This window comes from Solea solea, chromosome 16 (assembly GCF_958295425.1).
Source record: "Solea solea chromosome 16, fSolSol10.1, whole genome shotgun sequence".
Lineage (NCBI taxonomy): Eukaryota > Metazoa > Chordata > Actinopteri > Pleuronectiformes > Soleidae > Solea > Solea solea.
Window position 1 is genome coordinate 10,927,561 of NC_081149.1, and position 16,715 is coordinate 10,944,275.

General features: G+C 41.5%; 1 protein-coding gene across 4 annotated transcripts in view; it reads right to left on the reverse strand.

Moving 5' to 3' along the window:
• Positions 1 to 260: 260 nt before the first annotated feature.
• Positions 261 to 16,715, reverse strand: part of asic2 (acid-sensing (proton-gated) ion channel 2) — a 278,639-nt gene continuing 262,184 nt past the window's right edge. For all 4 annotated transcript variants that reach the window (XM_058653672.1, XM_058653674.1, XM_058653671.1 and 1 more), the window contains 8 exons: positions 13,713 to 13,840; positions 10,068 to 10,218; positions 9,859 to 9,915; positions 6,347 to 6,500; positions 5,111 to 5,202; positions 4,479 to 4,558; positions 3,947 to 4,015; positions 261 to 2,919 (listed from right to left, as the gene is read on the reverse strand). In XM_058653672.1, the coding sequence (XP_058509655.1) occupies positions 2,818 to 2,919; positions 3,947 to 4,015; positions 4,479 to 4,558; positions 5,111 to 5,202; positions 6,347 to 6,500; positions 9,859 to 9,915; positions 10,068 to 10,218; positions 13,713 to 13,840 (833 nt within the window). In that variant the 3' untranslated portion in view covers positions 261 to 2,817. The remainder of the gene's footprint in view (positions 2,920 to 3,946; positions 4,016 to 4,478; positions 4,559 to 5,110; positions 5,203 to 6,346; positions 6,501 to 9,858; positions 9,916 to 10,067; positions 10,219 to 13,712; positions 13,841 to 16,715) is intronic.

Here is a 16,715-nt window from a genome sequence, read left to right on the forward strand (position 1 = left end):
CCTCTCGTTATACTGTTTTATTATTTCACCCGTTTTTATTGCTTTTCATTCTGAATCCTATTTATTTGTCATTTTCATATCTGTATCAGTGAATGATGGTGTACTGAGAATGGCTTAGCCAGTAGTTTCAGTTGTTGTGTATTACCCTTTAACACCACAGCTCCTACTTTTATGTCTTGTATAATGTAAAGCATTTAAATGATCTTGGTGTTACACAAGTGAAGCTGCCCTATTGTGTAGACACAACAGGATGCGATCACTGCAAAACAAACTTTTTTCATTTAATTGTTCCACATTAAAAACACACATTGAATGCGGCATCACACAATGAGGAGAAAACGCTGCTCTGCGGTAACAGTTGAAGCCAAAGTAGCGAGAAGAATCAGCCAGTGTCTCTGCCACCGGGAGAAATGAGACGCGCTCGTCTCACACTCAGGGCAGGTTGGCCGAGGATTCGTGTTCGTCTGAAGCCACATGAGATAACACACGGAGACAGCAGGTTGAGCCACAGATGGCAAATCATAATCCAAACAGTCCCACAAAGCACTTGAACTCATTCCTATCTGTAACGCACATTACCATGATGACAGAGACCATGCGAGGATGATCATGGACTGAAACACAGAAACTCAAATAACACGAGATCGTCCAAATGTTCTCACACAAGCTTTTGGTGTAAAGCCATGATTCAGAGGACAGTGAAAAGGAGACCTGGTCCTTCATTTTTGACTCGACATGAGACCAAACTGAAAGTACGTTACTGCCTGTGAGGTAACATTTTCCCCCAGTGAGAGCTGCAGACTGAGAAACAATAACAGTAATAAAAATGTGACAGACACTCCTGCACCAGGAGCTTTTGTTTACCAAAGTTATTTTCGATTAGATTTCAGGCATGACTGTGTGGTACCCACTTCACACACACACACACACACACATATACATGAACCTGGCTGAACCAGCCTCTGGTGCTTTTGTAGCCATTTTAAAATGATGTTTTTTTTTATTATTATTATACCTTAGCACTTTCTTGTGAAAACAATGGGAGCCGTCCAGAACAACAGCCTGACATTCTCTTAAGGAAATAATGATTATACAATACCCTTGGAATATTAATTGACTGCACAGTTTGGTACGTGGTTTCCCGTCAGGCTGCCAAATAAAGATTCTGCCTCACTGACCTGTTCAGACCGGCATTAACGTCCAATCTTGAGTGGACAGCTCTACGTGCAGCACTCACAAAGTGTCTGCGACACGCGTTCTTTTAGCTGTGTGATTGCAAACGTGTCCTGGGTCATAGTAAAGGACATGTGTCCTCTGGCCCCTACATTTCTTTTTTTTTTAAGTTTCTCAGGGTTTCACTCACAAAACAAACTAAAGAGTTGGATTTTAATTCATTCATTTATCTTCTACCGGGTTGGCGCTGGTCCCAATCCCAGATGACATGGGGCGAAAGGCGGGGTCACCAATCCATCACAGGGACACATAGAGACAAACAACCATCCACTCTCACACCTATGATTCATTTAAAGTCTCCAATTTACTTAATCTGCATGTTTTTGGACTGTGGGAGGAAACCAGGGAACCTGGAGAAAACTCACGCACACACAGGGCAGAACATGCAGACTCCATGAAGAAAGGCCCTTGTGAACCTGCGTGGAATTGGATTTTTCTTTTTAAATTACATTTTTTAATTGATTCCTTCTATTCAAATCTTCAGTGTTTTTCAAATTCAGTCAGTTAAAAACAAATCAACAAACTGACCAGTTGAAATGTCCAATAGTTAGTCAGGATGGCTACAAGCAACGCTTCATGTGGTCTTTGCTTACAGCAGTAATGTGAAGCCGAGTCACAGGTGGTCACTCAAAATGACACATGACAATACCAGGTACGAGCAGGGCCTAAGGTGGGTGCTGTGGTCAGGAGCGACACTACTGCACCCACATAAACTAAAAATAGGAGTATGACATCCCTTTTAAAGACATTTATAAAGAATTAGTGCCATGTGAACTAATTCAAGTGAAACGGGTGAAAGTAAGATGTAAAATGCAGGCTGTAACATCTTCAATTAGTTTGTTTTTTTAGGTCACCAACCCTTTTTACTGCAACACAGTCAACTACGAAATATTAAATTCACTTCATTAGATTCGATTATCAGGGATGGATTGGTCACACCTGAACTATGGTTTTCCACACAACCATTATGTTCAATCTGTACATTCAAAGTCCGTGATCTCACCTGGGCCCATGTGACGGGCCCGTCCTGCAGAGAAAGAGACAAAATGGCACACATGTACAGTAAAGCAACATCGCAGTCCAACGTATGCATCAGCAGAGAGAACAAGAGAGATTGACGCATGCAATTTGGACAGTTCAGAACCAATATTTGTACAGTTCATTTGGCAGTGAGCGACATATGAATGTGTTTGTTACATAGATATGCTGCACAGGGAGGAGCCCCCTTTTGTTTGGATGGTTCCCCCACCAAGTCTGGGATGTTCTGTGTGCGTGTTCTGTGGAGACTCAGATTCCACTGTACGTCTGGTACAGTGGAGGCCACCCTCCCACTCCGGTCCAGTACAGGGAGACAGAGAGGGCTGATAAGTCCAGCCGACAGCTCTTTAATCCCCATTAGTGCCTCAGATAGAGCGGTGTGACAGAGCACAGCGCTGTCCTCAGACTGACCCCTGCTCCTGTCCTTTTCTCTTCCCCTCCTCCTGTTAAGTTCTTGCATGTTTCGGTATTGTAACCGATGACGTAGCGCCACCCAGTGGAGGCAGCCTCTGGACATGTGTGGCTCTGAGGGAGAGGGGGAGGGACTCAGCAGGCAATTTCTTCCAGAGTGGCCAGCGTCGTCTGCAGGGGGACTGTCACAGTGTGACTGATGGACTCAGAGTGGTTTGCCACTGGGTCACAGGAACTCTGAGAAAGAGGATTTAAACAGTTTAAGTGTTACGTACTCTTAGACACTTTGCTAGCCACTAAACCATAAGTAGAGTGCAGCAAAGAATAGCAAGGGAAAGTAAAAAAAAAAAAAAAAACAATAATGACAGAATCAATCAACACTTTCAAGTCTGAAGCTAATAAATTTAAAGATAGATAAATAAATAAATAATAAATGCTGAGTGAGTGCATTTGTAACCTACACAACGTGGGTGCTGCGCGGGGAGAAGAAAGCGGTTTTGGCTGGAAACTAGCAATGATACTTATGCTGCTTGAGTCTATAGTGTGAACTCACAGTGACTGCAAAGATGAGAGCATGTGGTGCAGTTTGGGATGCAGAGCGATTCTTTGACTCTGATAATGTGAACCTGACTGCAGTGTAACACGAGTAAGAATATAGGAGCATGAAAACTTCAGTGTGCAAACAGCCTATCCCTACTGAATATTTTATCACTAACTAACCACAATTAATTCCTTACAGTTCACTCCGTTTTATGCAAGAGATTTTTTTTTTTCAATTAGGCAAATCAGGCTGTATGAAACTGTATTTAGACTCTGAGCCTCTGGATGCAAACTGATGTGTGTCTTTGGTCATTAAGCCAACAAATAAATAAAAATACACTTTACATTGATAATAATAAAAAGCACTGAGTTTGTGTCGACAAGCTTTTTTTTTTTATCCGTCACCATCAGTGGCTGATTCTTCTGATACTGGCACCATGTGATCTCCATACAGATGTTTACAGGGACTAAGATTTAATGTACAGTAGGTGCTTATAAAGGAGGACTGATTCGGAATCCTCGTGGCTGCTCAGCTATGTTCAAAGTGGAGGATTTGTCGATAAGTGGCTGCACATGCTTGTGTGGAGGGGATAGGGACAGGGGAAAGTTAAGTTTCGAATGCATGATCAAAGTGAATGAAATTACAGTGAATTTCCACGCTTTGCTTCCTGAGAGCAAGAGAGCGCGGTTGACTGACAAGGGAAGGGATCAAAGATGTTCTTACCACATCTTCTCCGTGACTCTCCTCCTCCTCCTCTCGGCTTAGTAACTCCAGTATCCTGTCCTTTACCACCTGTGGGTCATGGTAAAAAAGTCACACTTAAAAAAGAAAAGTCACTTTTTCTTCCTTCTGGCATTTACTGGTAATACAGGAACATGTGGCAAAAAATGACCACAATTATGTCAGCGTGAACACGGCCATTAGAAGGGCAATAAATGCTTTTACTGTGTCCTTTCTGAAATGCTGCATAAGGCGACGACTATTATGTGCTTGTCCAGTACAGGTGAAAGCAAAAATGAAAGGGTGACTCAGTCGAGGAAAAAGTGGTGGAAAATTACCAGTACACTTCATCTCTGTCAGCTCTGAGCTAAATCTAACTCTATCTGTGTTTGAGCCATTGTTTCTGTTGTCAGACTTTATGGCCATTTTCCCCCTGAGAAAAAACAAAAACAAGGGCTGTTCAATTGTCACTCTAGACTAGTGTGCGCCTGCAGAGGAGTAATGTGTCCATCATTAACTGCAACTTGAGACTGACCTCGTAAGCATAGTCAAACAGCTCTAGGATGGTGAGGATGCTGGCTCCAATGAAGAGACCCATCTGACCGCCGATGTCACCTAAAGAGGAGAGAGAAGTACAAAGAGAAAGCAGAGACAATTTCATTTTATTTCACCAGTACACGTTGGCGAAGGAAACATGTTTGCTTTTGACTGGTGACATTTAAATTATCATTGAAATCTTCTTCCAGGAGGCAGTGGAGGCTCTAATGTAGACTGTGAATAAAAATGGATGTATTCTTCCTAGAGGGTGACTCTGCTGGCTGCACAAAGAACTCCGAATGGACATTATGTCAATTGTGTTCCCCTCAGAGGAAAACAGATGATAAAGCACAGCACTTGTGAGAGGACAGTGGTGTAAATGACTGGTATCATCCAATAGTGTTTAGTTGCAGGTGACGTCTGTCAATTTCCGCTTTCAAAAACATGCTGCAGGTCAATTCGCGACTCTCGAGGCTTCACAACAGGAAATTATTTTGCGATTCGATTCTCCCAGTGTCAGAGTGGATGGTTGTTTGTCTATGTGATGGCCCTGTGATGGCCTGGCGCCCTATGTCAGCTGTGTCTGAATCCAGTTTTGGAAAATCAAGGGAAACGTTGTGTAATAATTACCCAGCAATCCTGCCACCTCGTAGGCCTTCTTCTGTTCAATGGTCTCATAGTTGAGAGCCTCAAAGAACACGTCCAACACCAAAATGTTGTCTCTGCAAAAGGAACATGTGATCTCAATGAATTCCACTACAGGCAATCACAAGCAGCACAATCAGTAGCAGCTCATCCATCTCATGGATATGAAAAAAGAGGGGCAGCTTGTTGCACTGGTTCAGCTTTTCACAGATAATCAGTGCGACAAAGCTCTTTCAAACCCCTGATTAAACAAACATAAGAACCAACATGGGCATGAGGCTCGATGGAGGCTCTTGAGCTGGAATCTATTCACTTTGTCATGATTGCATGCATTTCCCTTTTAATGTCTGCCCTCTCCTCATCAGGTATATTGGAAACTTTTATTGTGGGCTGCTGGAAATGAGATTGTTATATGCCTGCCTGCCTTGGTACATTTACAGAAAATGAATATGGATCGGCTGCTGCTCTCACTGGGCCTCATTCATAATGATTTTTTTTGTACATTTTCGTCTCTCATAAATGACTTTTTAAAAGAAATATGAAGAAAAAGGAGCCTTGATTTGTTTTAACCCACTTGCCCACAGCCTCTTAAGAAGATAAGAATTGCTCTTGTTACTGTTTGTTAACATGAGGTGGAGCTGGAAATGAATACTTTTTTTCCACCTCAAAACAGTTTAGTTTACTTTATTAGTATATTTAACAGGGGCCATGTAAAGAACAAATCCTATACCAGAGTTAACTATGCAGCTAATTTGCATCTGTGGTCCCTGGGCAGGAAACTAAAAAGACAGTAGGACAATGTGGACAGTACATACACTACTATTGCTGCCACTACAGCTAAATACATGTAAGGCAACAACAACGTCATACTAAGACAATGCAGACAATGATCAACACATGTAAGACAACATCACACTGAATGAGAAACCAACAAATACACAATTGTGATAATCCATAATTTCCATTTATCTAAAAGCTTTCAGTCATATCTTTAAAGATATTTTAAAACTACTGAAACCTTTACAGTCTCTAAAATGAACTGGAATCAAATTCTATTTTTCCTGAAATGTATGTAACAGTCACCTCTCACAGAGGAACTAGAGGTCCTAACATTCTCCCTGCAGGAAGATACAAATTGCTTGAGTGGTGGTGTAAGATCACGAGTCAGTTTATACAAAGAAAACTTAAACATAAAGACAAGGAGATGAAGAGAACACTTACGAGATGTACTTCTCTGTCCTGTTGAACTTCTTCTGCAGGTAGCGGGCCGAGGTCTTGCTGGGAATTTTGACCATGGACAACTCTTTGTTGTAGCGGGTCATGTTGCACGGAGTCCTGCACATGCAGCTACTGCTCTCCAGGGCCGAGAGTTTAGCTTCACACGGGAGAGAGCGATGGAGGAGGGGAGGAGCATTAAATCAGGAGGGAAAATGGAGCGGGACATGGGAGGATGGGTTCAGGATGATGTACACGAGGGAGAAATGCTCGTTTAGATACAAAATAAAACTTTCATTTACATTGTTTCAAAAACAGTGTATTTCTAAAAAAGCCAAAGCTCCAGTGTGCACATTTCTTGTTCTCGTTGATGTTATTATTCCCCCTCTGCATCTGAAAACAGGCTCAGGTTTGTGTGTGTACACTGGTACACACACACGCTTTTTTTGAGCAGTAAGTGAACATTTTGCTTAATGTTTTCAGTCAACCTGTTTGCAGCGTCTCGCTATCTGTCTCACTGAGAGCTACAGAGAAATGCATCTGACATGGTGTTCCTAAATCTGACTGAAAACAGGGCTTACACACTGGACTGTGCACATGACCACAGTCCCACTGCAGGTGTTGATTCCCTACTGTACGTGCAACGGCAGCACAGGTCAATGTCACTGTTAATGTCTCTGAGGGGATAACGTAAAGCTCCAAACACAAACATGCCCTCGAGCAGTGTCTGCAAAACAGCTTTTACCCTGACAGAGACAAATCCTGATGCTGAGATGCCAAGCTCTATTCACAGCTCTGCTATGACAGTTTGACTCTGGGTAAAAAAAACACTGAATGATTTCATCTAAGGCCCACAGCCTCCTCCATAAAACCAACTCACACTCACCCCCTGATGGTAATATTAAGTGACACAGGCTTTTCAAACAGAGCTCCATGAAAAGCTCCTCTGACATTGAGGATGCTTACACTCCTCACAAATAACTTCCATTTTTATGAACATCCAAAGATATTTCCATTTTTTCTTTGGCCCTTAAAAAAATGAAACCAACTTTTATTATCAGAGTGGAAATCAAAATATCTCGGAGGCAAACTGGCAGATCACAGAGCATGAGGCAGAGCTCCCTTGTGGTGCACTAAGAGCTAAAGGGACCTTATACTCACGTAACTGGAAGAGGAGATTCAATATGACTTCTCAGTGGTCCCCTATTTTTATTCAAATTAGACCTTAATGGGAACAAGGCCTGCCTGCCTTTCAAATAATAGATTTTCTTTTCACTCACCTCTGTCCACCTCCCTCACGGACACATAAATCTAAAACGAAACAACTGGATCTTTGGTAGGTTTCATATTTTCTAAATGTTGATGTATAACTACCTTTATTTCCGTATGAATAAATACCATTCGGAGATATTCTGACAGTTCTGGGAAGATCTATTAGATATATTAGAAATAAATGTGTTTACTGTCTGGATGTGTAATTACATGACACTTTTGTTTCCCCGAAACACAAGAACTAGATAAGCAAAACACACGCAGCTGTCTCCCATTAAGGACTATTTTCAGTGCCATCTTCAAAACATGAGTGACAGTTAAAGCGAAAGCGACAGAAAAAAAACAATCAAAACTTAGCTGTGTGATAGTTTGCCGGATTTAAAACAAGGGTGCATTTGTATTCAATGATCCGAGCTGAGTGTGTGCATGTGTTGGGACTGTGAAAGCCTCACTGCTCCAAAAATAAAGCCTATTACAGGAAAGAGAGAGGAAACGATGGAGCTGCACCAAAGCCTTCTTCTTGCTTCTCCATCACATATTGTAACTTGTGTAACCAGTGCATGTTAATGACACGTCGGTGATTTAACGCTGGATGCTCTTATAGCGTGGGAGTCTACATTCTTTATGCTAATTGCCTTAAAGTTTTGTTGCTCTGGGCTACTAATTTTTTCCAGAAATCATTTTCTTAAGGGTAGGAGTGGAGGGGGCGGGGTCACGGCCAGCAGAGAGACTGGTGTGGGAGGAGAGAAAGTTTTGCTGGTGTTTCTCTCTAACTCCCAGCGGCCATAAGTTGAGGTTGATATAGGTCGTACAATTCAATACAATACAATACAATTCTTTTTAGAATCAGCCTATTATTTATTTGTGCTGCCCTTGGGTTTTTATTTCTCAAAAATGTAAATCACTTAAGCAATAACACGGATCATGATCCACCTTAATTCCCAAGATCAAATCCTATCTAATCTAGGTACAAAGCTGCCTCAGATATTTTATAAACCGTTTGGCTTAAACTTTACCTCTGTTAAATGACTTCATCTGATGCTCATTCGACTGAGGCACTGTCTAAATTAAAGCACTATCCAGGCATCACTAAGGCAACTGTCTCTTTGTTGAAATAAGTTGAAAATGCCGCTGCCTTGTTATTGACACACATTCTTGTATCTTTACAACAGTGAGTGAAATTCAATGTATCTCTCCATGGTTTCTCACCATGACCCTGGCACATATCTTAGAACGCCCGATCAGATCACTCTAGATGAAGACTTCTTTATTTTCTCTTGTGTTTATGTCTGAAAAACTACGGCCAGTTATTGCAGTCCCTGATTTACAAAGCTGCCATAAATAAATTGTACCTGCTTTGGCACAGTACTTATGGATCCTCAGTTTTCTTCTGGCATTACTGTGATGCACCATGTGATCTGAGCTCACAACAGTCTGCCTCACAAGGTCTCAGAGGAGGACACAACCCCAAAACTATTTGATTGGGTCCTTCTTAATATGTACATGCATATTAGATCAGTTCAACAGTTTTTGTGGAGAAGAAAAGCTGACTGTGTATACGAAACATGCTGGCCCTGAATGTGTCCAGTGTGATTCTAAAGTCTCAAAATATACGCACTTCAAAATGAGACAAAATGTCTTCATGATTTTGCTGTTTTTGACGACTGAAACTGGGACTGTTTTTAAAAACCTTCCAAAGAATTTAAAGTAGAAATCAAGTGACAAAGAAAAAAGTTTTTTGAATCAAACAGCAAAAACAAAAGAATTAGATCAATATCTCAAACATCTGGATGAACACCGCTTCTTTTTATAAAGTTCATATAATATTGAATGGAAGTTCTTGGTTGTATAATTGGGCTTAATGCAGGAAATATCATCCATTTTATATGCGGCCTTCACATTCAAGTGGAACATAGCAATAAATGGAATTCTCTTGATAAATGAAAAAGTTTAGATGTTACACACTAGCGCACACATGCAGATACGTGCTGCATTTTGATGAAAGACACTGAAAATCACCTGATAACAAAGTACATTTGCGACTTTACGGATTTATGATAATATATTCTAGCTGTTCGTAAACTGCGTTTTTTGCCCATCATTGAAGTAGGTTTAGCATTAAAGTTCTGAATCAACAGGAAAGACTCATCGACCAGTGAAACTAATCCTTTGCCCCAACAAATAATGAAATACAGCAAACACATGTCATCTTAGCATCATGAGATTTCATGTATGAGTGGACTTACCGAGAGCAGGCTCAGCACAGTCCTTGTACTGTTCCGGCGTGCAGTATGGAGCGTCACCTAGCAGTTCAAATGAAAAGGATTAGAGGAAGAAACTGGTCAAAGGCAGGACTTAAATAAATGTCAACACCTGCTTGCTGAAAACCTTTGTTAATGAATACAGATACTTCAACAACACCAAAAGCTGAAATCAGACTGGCAACAATTCTCACCAGGCATGTGCACCATCCTGCAGTTGCAGTTTTCCACAATGTAGTGTGTTTCACAGTCAATCCTACAGGCGGTTACACTGTACACCTGAAAAAATCCAGACTCCAGAGGCTTCGACTCGCACTCTCCCCACGGGGGAGGCAGGTAGGTCAGCTACAAGTGAGAAAATGGATGGCGGGTTAGTTAGTTAGACCATGAAGAAGAAAGAGTGCAGTTAGTTTTTTTTTCCCCAACAACACTCCCACCAGGGCCTCAACAGTGTCCACCAGATTAAATTCAAGAGATTTAAGGCCCATGAATTGAATTCAGTGCTTTTTTTAAGACCTTTGAAGACCTGTATAGACAGAAAGAAATCAATGAATTACGCCCCCAAATCTGGAAAGCTCATGGCAACAGCTTTCCAAAACATGCTCCCTACAGGCCCCAGTTATTGAAACTTAGCCAGTACAGCGAAGCAGAAGAACCTCACAATAAACCAGGCGATGCGGAAAACAATTCAACAGATCGCAAGACTGTCAGAAAAATCCCGAAGCATGAGGTGACAGTAGCACAAAAATCCAAATGGTCTCCTCCTGCTCCTGCAGCTTTGAAGACTGGGATGGCAGATGAGGGACAGGGACACCAGGATGAGCAGCGTGGAGGCCCATCTGCTCCACAACATGGGCTGAGCTCTGCATCACCCATCATCCTCTGCTCCCCAGTTCCCTCCATGTCATCACGATGCATCCCGAGTGAAGTTGCCTTTCCAGCCAAAAGAGCAATTTTTTGGATGAAGCAAAACACGGAATCCTGCCAGGTGAAATTTGGCCACAGTTTGCTTGTTAGTACTGACAGAATTTGAAACCCTGCCTCTGCCTTCAGCCAATGTTGTATCTCTGCTTGGAGAGAGCTTAAGGCCGTGGCTCTGCAGATTCAATCACTTTACCAACATGTCAGACAATAAATCCTACCGCAAACCAAACAGCAAACGAACATGCTGAATATTACAGCCTCCAGAATATTCCTTCCACTTTTATGTCTCCTGCGATAATTAAACATGTCCCAACTGATGCCAGCAGCAGCAGCGTGAGCAATGAATACAGACGTCCAGACACGATCCATTTTATTATGGACTTAAGAAAGGTGCTTCTTAGCAATCCTTAACCTTTAAAATCACCTTCACAACCTCAGCTAATCTTCACTTCTAGTCTAATTAAAGTCAACGGTGGCTGATTCCAGATCTGATTATTTCTCTGTAATCAGATAATCTGCGGTGCTCAATATCACTTTTCACTATGTTGAGCCACTTTGACCTGATTATGCTCTGGCTAATAAGAGCTGAGGCCTGTGCCCCACTCAATATGTTATTAATCAATGCTCCATTTCCCTGTGACACTGGGGCAACACTTTAATTAGGCTTTACAATTTGGTCAGCGAGGGCTGCTGTTAAAGGAAGGTTGTATTTGAACAGATTTGGTGTTTACTGAGGTCATTGTGTTGGCTTTGGTAAAGTGAAACCAAAATCTTAGACCCCATTCAGACCTGATAACCAAACCAAACCCAATCCTTCTCCAAAGATTTTTTCCATGATCAGCTCGGAGGATAATTTCATAATGTGATGGATCAGTAATGAATCACTCAGGAGGGACATTTGAACAGGTATGAGCAAAGGATTAGAATCAGAATTTGAGCTGAACCTCAACATTGCATTAGTGTAATGAACAAAAGTTACAAATTACAAAGAAACTGTGCTTTTTTATCTTTTCCTGGCAGCACAGAGTCACACTGAGACAAAAGAATAATGGTATACCATTATAAGGACTTTTTTACCCTTGGGAGGAATGACTTGATCAGCCAAAGGAACATCATGACCCTCTAACTTATGTCAAAAGCCAACAGAGGGGCAATTTCAATGTCTGGAAAGCTTAAATTTAAACTTGCCCATCTGTGTGTGAGGGCTCATTTAGTCCCCGCCATAGGCTGTGCACTTTGTGGTTTTGCCACTTTAATGTAGACCCAATATTATTAACCAATATGAGATAATTAAAAATGCTGTCAGTAATTTTTCAAAGGCAAACTCATATGTAATGATATCTATTTTTGAGCTCCACTAATCACCAAGGTGAATTTAAATACTATACAAGGCTCCATCACAAAACTTGACTTCACATACTCTTTCCCGATCCTCATTCTGCTGATATGATATGAAATGACTCTCCGAGTGTCTGTAGAAACAGAAGCTTTATGAGTCAGGTGGGAACTTTGCACAGGAAGACTATTTCTCAGACTTCTGATACAAAATGTAGTTCTGCATTAATTTTGCTGGAGCAAAATTTGCCATGTTTCTTGCTGTGTGGACTTGTAGAGAGGGGCCATGTTCTCACAGCGGGCATGCCTGTCTTCACCCTGCCAGTCACAGAACTGGGCTGACAGATGAGTGCAGACAGAAGCCTGGAGGCTCATTACCCAGAAAGCCAAACAGTCTCTGGATAGATCTCCTCATCTCCTTCCTGCTGTACCACTGAGGTGACTCTCTCTTTCTCTCTCTCTCTCTTTCTCTCTCTTTCTCTCTCTCTATTGCAGCAACACACTGAGTTGTGATGTAATGAGGCCAGGTCTCAACTTAAAGACTGGAGATGATTTTTTTTATACATATAGTATTAATAAAAACATTAAATGTTGTATACTTGTGGCATGGTCTTTATGCGCATGCGTACCAGTGTTATACATTTGCATTGACATGCAACTGGCTTTTTTTTCTGTGACAAATATGGAGGGAAAATCAGGTCTTCTTTAGTTACCATCATTATGTTTTTGTCAAAATAGCCTTCAAACTAAATGTTCTTAAACTCTGTCACCTTACAGGGAAGGTTATCGGCCCAGATTATGTGTCAGCCAGGACTTTTCTATGTGGAGTTTACATGTTATTGCTACATCTGTGATTAGCAGACATTAGAGATAAGGTTTGGTTGATTGAATTGAATACATTTCCATTTATCATCAGTGCTTGAGTGAATTGTTATATCTCAGCACTGTGTCCCTCAGACAGGGACAATCCAGACATCTTCCACTGCTCAGACAGGTTGATGCATTTTCAACAGCCTAACTCAGAGACAGGAAAGTGCACAAAGCAAGAGACAGCAGCATCAACTTAAACGTGTATAGTTAACTGACACAGCTGAGAGGAGTCACAGTATAAAGACAGTCAGCTTGGCAGTGTGGAAACACCTTCAGTGGATTCACAACCCTGTGAAGTGCAAGTCTTTTGACAGAGAGAAAAGGCTATTTGCATGAATTGCCACTGGGCTGGATGTATCTGTGAGACCTGTATCCTTTGATGTTGGCCAAGTGTAATGAAGCAAAGCCTCACTGTGATTAAGTGGGGCTGTGTTTGAAGAAGCATCTCTCTACCAGCAAGGTCACAGCCACTGACAGAAGGGAGAACAACTATCACTGAGAGACCACAGAGGCCAACTGAGAGGCCAGAGGGTGACACACATGCAGTCACACAGTCACAAGCATGCATGCAGGAACTCCCATCAGACCTGCAATGGCATGTTATTTATCACAGTTTCTTTTTATCTGGATTAGAAGAGAAAAACAGCACAGGGTAGAGACTAGATAAAAAAAGCTATTAACTGTATATCAGGGAAGTCAGGCACACCTACCCTTTGCTCCTGTGTGGCTACAAAAGTCTGAAAGCCGGGGGCCACACCGAAGCCCAGCTCGTGAACAAACGGGGGCTCTGCCTGGCTGTGGATTTGCACCCGCACACCTGCCTCAAAGGCTGTATCCTCTGCAAAGAAGACAGATGGAGAAGCCCCATGTCAGCTGATTTATTCATTCAATAAACAGAAAAAATGTCTTTGGATTTTTGACTGGTTCGGATATACAGCTCAGGGGAAGAGAGGAGCAGAAAAACACTCAGAAATAAACAGGAGAGGTAAAAACTGAATTTCCTGTTTGAAGAAACGTTTACATGATGAATGTTGTGCCTTTGTCTCAAAGCCATGGGTTTTATGATTGTCTTTAGTGCAGCACACACTCAGCGATGTACTGTGCCATTTGTCTTGACATCAAACACTGGTGGAGAAGAAGGCTTAGTGCTGACTCCACAGATGAAAGCACTTTTCCAGCCTTTCTGATCACTTCTACATGCACACACACACACACACACACACACGAAATAAGTAAAACACCCACAACATTAATGGGAGAATAGAGAATGCTTTTGTAGACCTTGAACATATTTTTCGGGATCTGACATTCTGTGTTGTGCTCTCTGATAATGAGTCAAGGCTGTTAATGCCCGTCGACCTTCCAGACACCCCAAAGTATTTTGGCAACCTTGAGCAAGACCAGCCTTACAATTATATGAACATGCACACAGGCAGCAGCATCATCATCACGTTCCTGTGATATGCTCATCAATCAGTCATCTGAAGCGAGTGATGTGGTGACAGCTTGAATACGTTCACATTAAGGAAAGGATGAAGGGATTAAACCTTTTCTCTCTTTGGTTATGTGTTTTTTGTGTGAGTAAAAGATTGAGAAAGAACGTGTGAAAGTGATCGTAGATGTTTGCATGATAGAATGTTTGTTTCCATATTTATGAGGGTGTACATAAATTATGCACACCATGTTATGGAGGATGTGTGTGCCAGAGGGAGAGAGAGAGAGAGAGAGAATATAAATGATGACAGATTGCTGTTCATGTGTGTGTGAGGAGTTAAATCATTTTTGTGACTGCACCATTGCAGTGTCTGTTGTGACCTGTCCTGTATCATATCCTCTGTAATGAAGGTCTTGGCTGTCAGATTTCACGTCCTTCATGTCTCACCCTACATAGTCCAGCTCTGTATGGAGACATTTTTATTGTGTCCACTGTATCAATAAAAGGGGCGATTACATTTTTAATTATTCAGGAGAAACATGTTTTAATTGGACTAACATCATGTGCACACATAAAAGGGATGCGTCATGGCATTTTCACTTTATTTTTATTCATAATGCAAGGCCAAATGTTTCATTTTTGAACCTTTTATTTAAAACCAAAACAGCGTCAACTTTTCTGGGAAGCCTCTCCTTGTTAAGCTGCAGGAATTTGACTTCTGAGGTCGTCTTTATGAGGTGGTGCAGTGTTGTTGGCTCACAGTCGAGGTTAGCGCATTAGGGATAAATGGGTTGAGGTTTGTGGAGAAGACGGCTTAATAATACAGGTCACAACTGAATACAAAAATGTGTTGTTGTGGCCCGATAAAGAAAATATTACAATAATATTTTATAATCCATTGTTTAGTTTTGGCCTTTTCAAGATGATTTCAACATTTAGGCAGTGAATCACCAAATCTTCCTAAATGCATTGCTGTTCAACAGCTTTGCTCGTCTTGGTAAATAATTAACAAAAAACTATGCAATCGCCCTGTTGTGCAAAAATATTTGTTCAGCTGTTGGGTATGTGCACATGACACAAACAACCATTTGCTAACGCTCATACAATGGAAAGTGAAAGTGTAGTGAATGTTGGATTTAATGAGATGATTGCAGTGAATACAAGTTATAATATTAAAAGAACTGAAAACAAGACCAAACACGAATTCAGGTATAAACAAACCATTGGCTTTCAATCAGGTGACACACGTGGCATTCAGACGTTAGCAACGTTCCACTAAACTGGAACAACCTTCAAAGTATTTCATTTTGAAAATGTCTCGGGTGTTATTTATACTCAGAACTACAGGAAGGAGCATCGAAGGACAAAACACAACGGGAGTGCAGCACAGGACCCAGGAGACACGGCTACAAGTGGAAGGTGGGGTGAGGAAGATGTACAAAATGTATTTGATTCACAGTTTCAGACTAAAGGCTTTCCATAGTGTTTCACTCAAAATAAGCTCAGTAAATCCTCACCTATGCTGCTTGCTTAGAAATGACATGATGAAAGAAATATGTTGTGGGTGCACAAACAAATAAATCACAGACTGGTTTTATAGAACAAAAATGTGATCACCTGAGAGAGTGGATTCAGACTGACCAACTATGGTGAAGGTGTTAATTTGGCCTAACACATGAGATAATGACCTCTTACTGACAGTGAAAATGAGATGCTTGTGTTTGCATCCATCTGTCTGAACAAGTGATGAGTGTGTGTGTGTGTGTTTGTGTCTGAGAGAGAGTTCAAGATCACATCAAACAGGACTTGTGTTTATTTGTGCTCCAGTCAGTGCAGCTGGACTTATCAAAAGATGATCAAGAGGATCACGGATAAGCGCGTTTGCTGGATGTGAACAAGGCTTGAACAGAATCACACACTGGTCTGTAGTTACTATGCATTTCATCATCACCTCCATCACACTCGTTTGACTAAACAAAAATAGGGAAAGCGATCATATTAGACTTGCTTTGTGTGTAACTGAATGAATTCAGGTGGTGTCATGTTTTCACCTCTGTTCTCCTTCAATGTTTCAAGTGATTTCATGTTTTGCTGAGGGGAAATATGACAGAGTCAGGGCATGAACCAAATGAAATAAACTGGTCTGGGCATGAATGAGTGCAGATATATTGAAAATAGCTCAATGAAAAAGTCACATATACAAAAGCAAACGCGTTTTCAACAACACCTCTCATGTCTCATACTTGTCCACTTGCTGTCTCCGTGGTGACTGCGTACG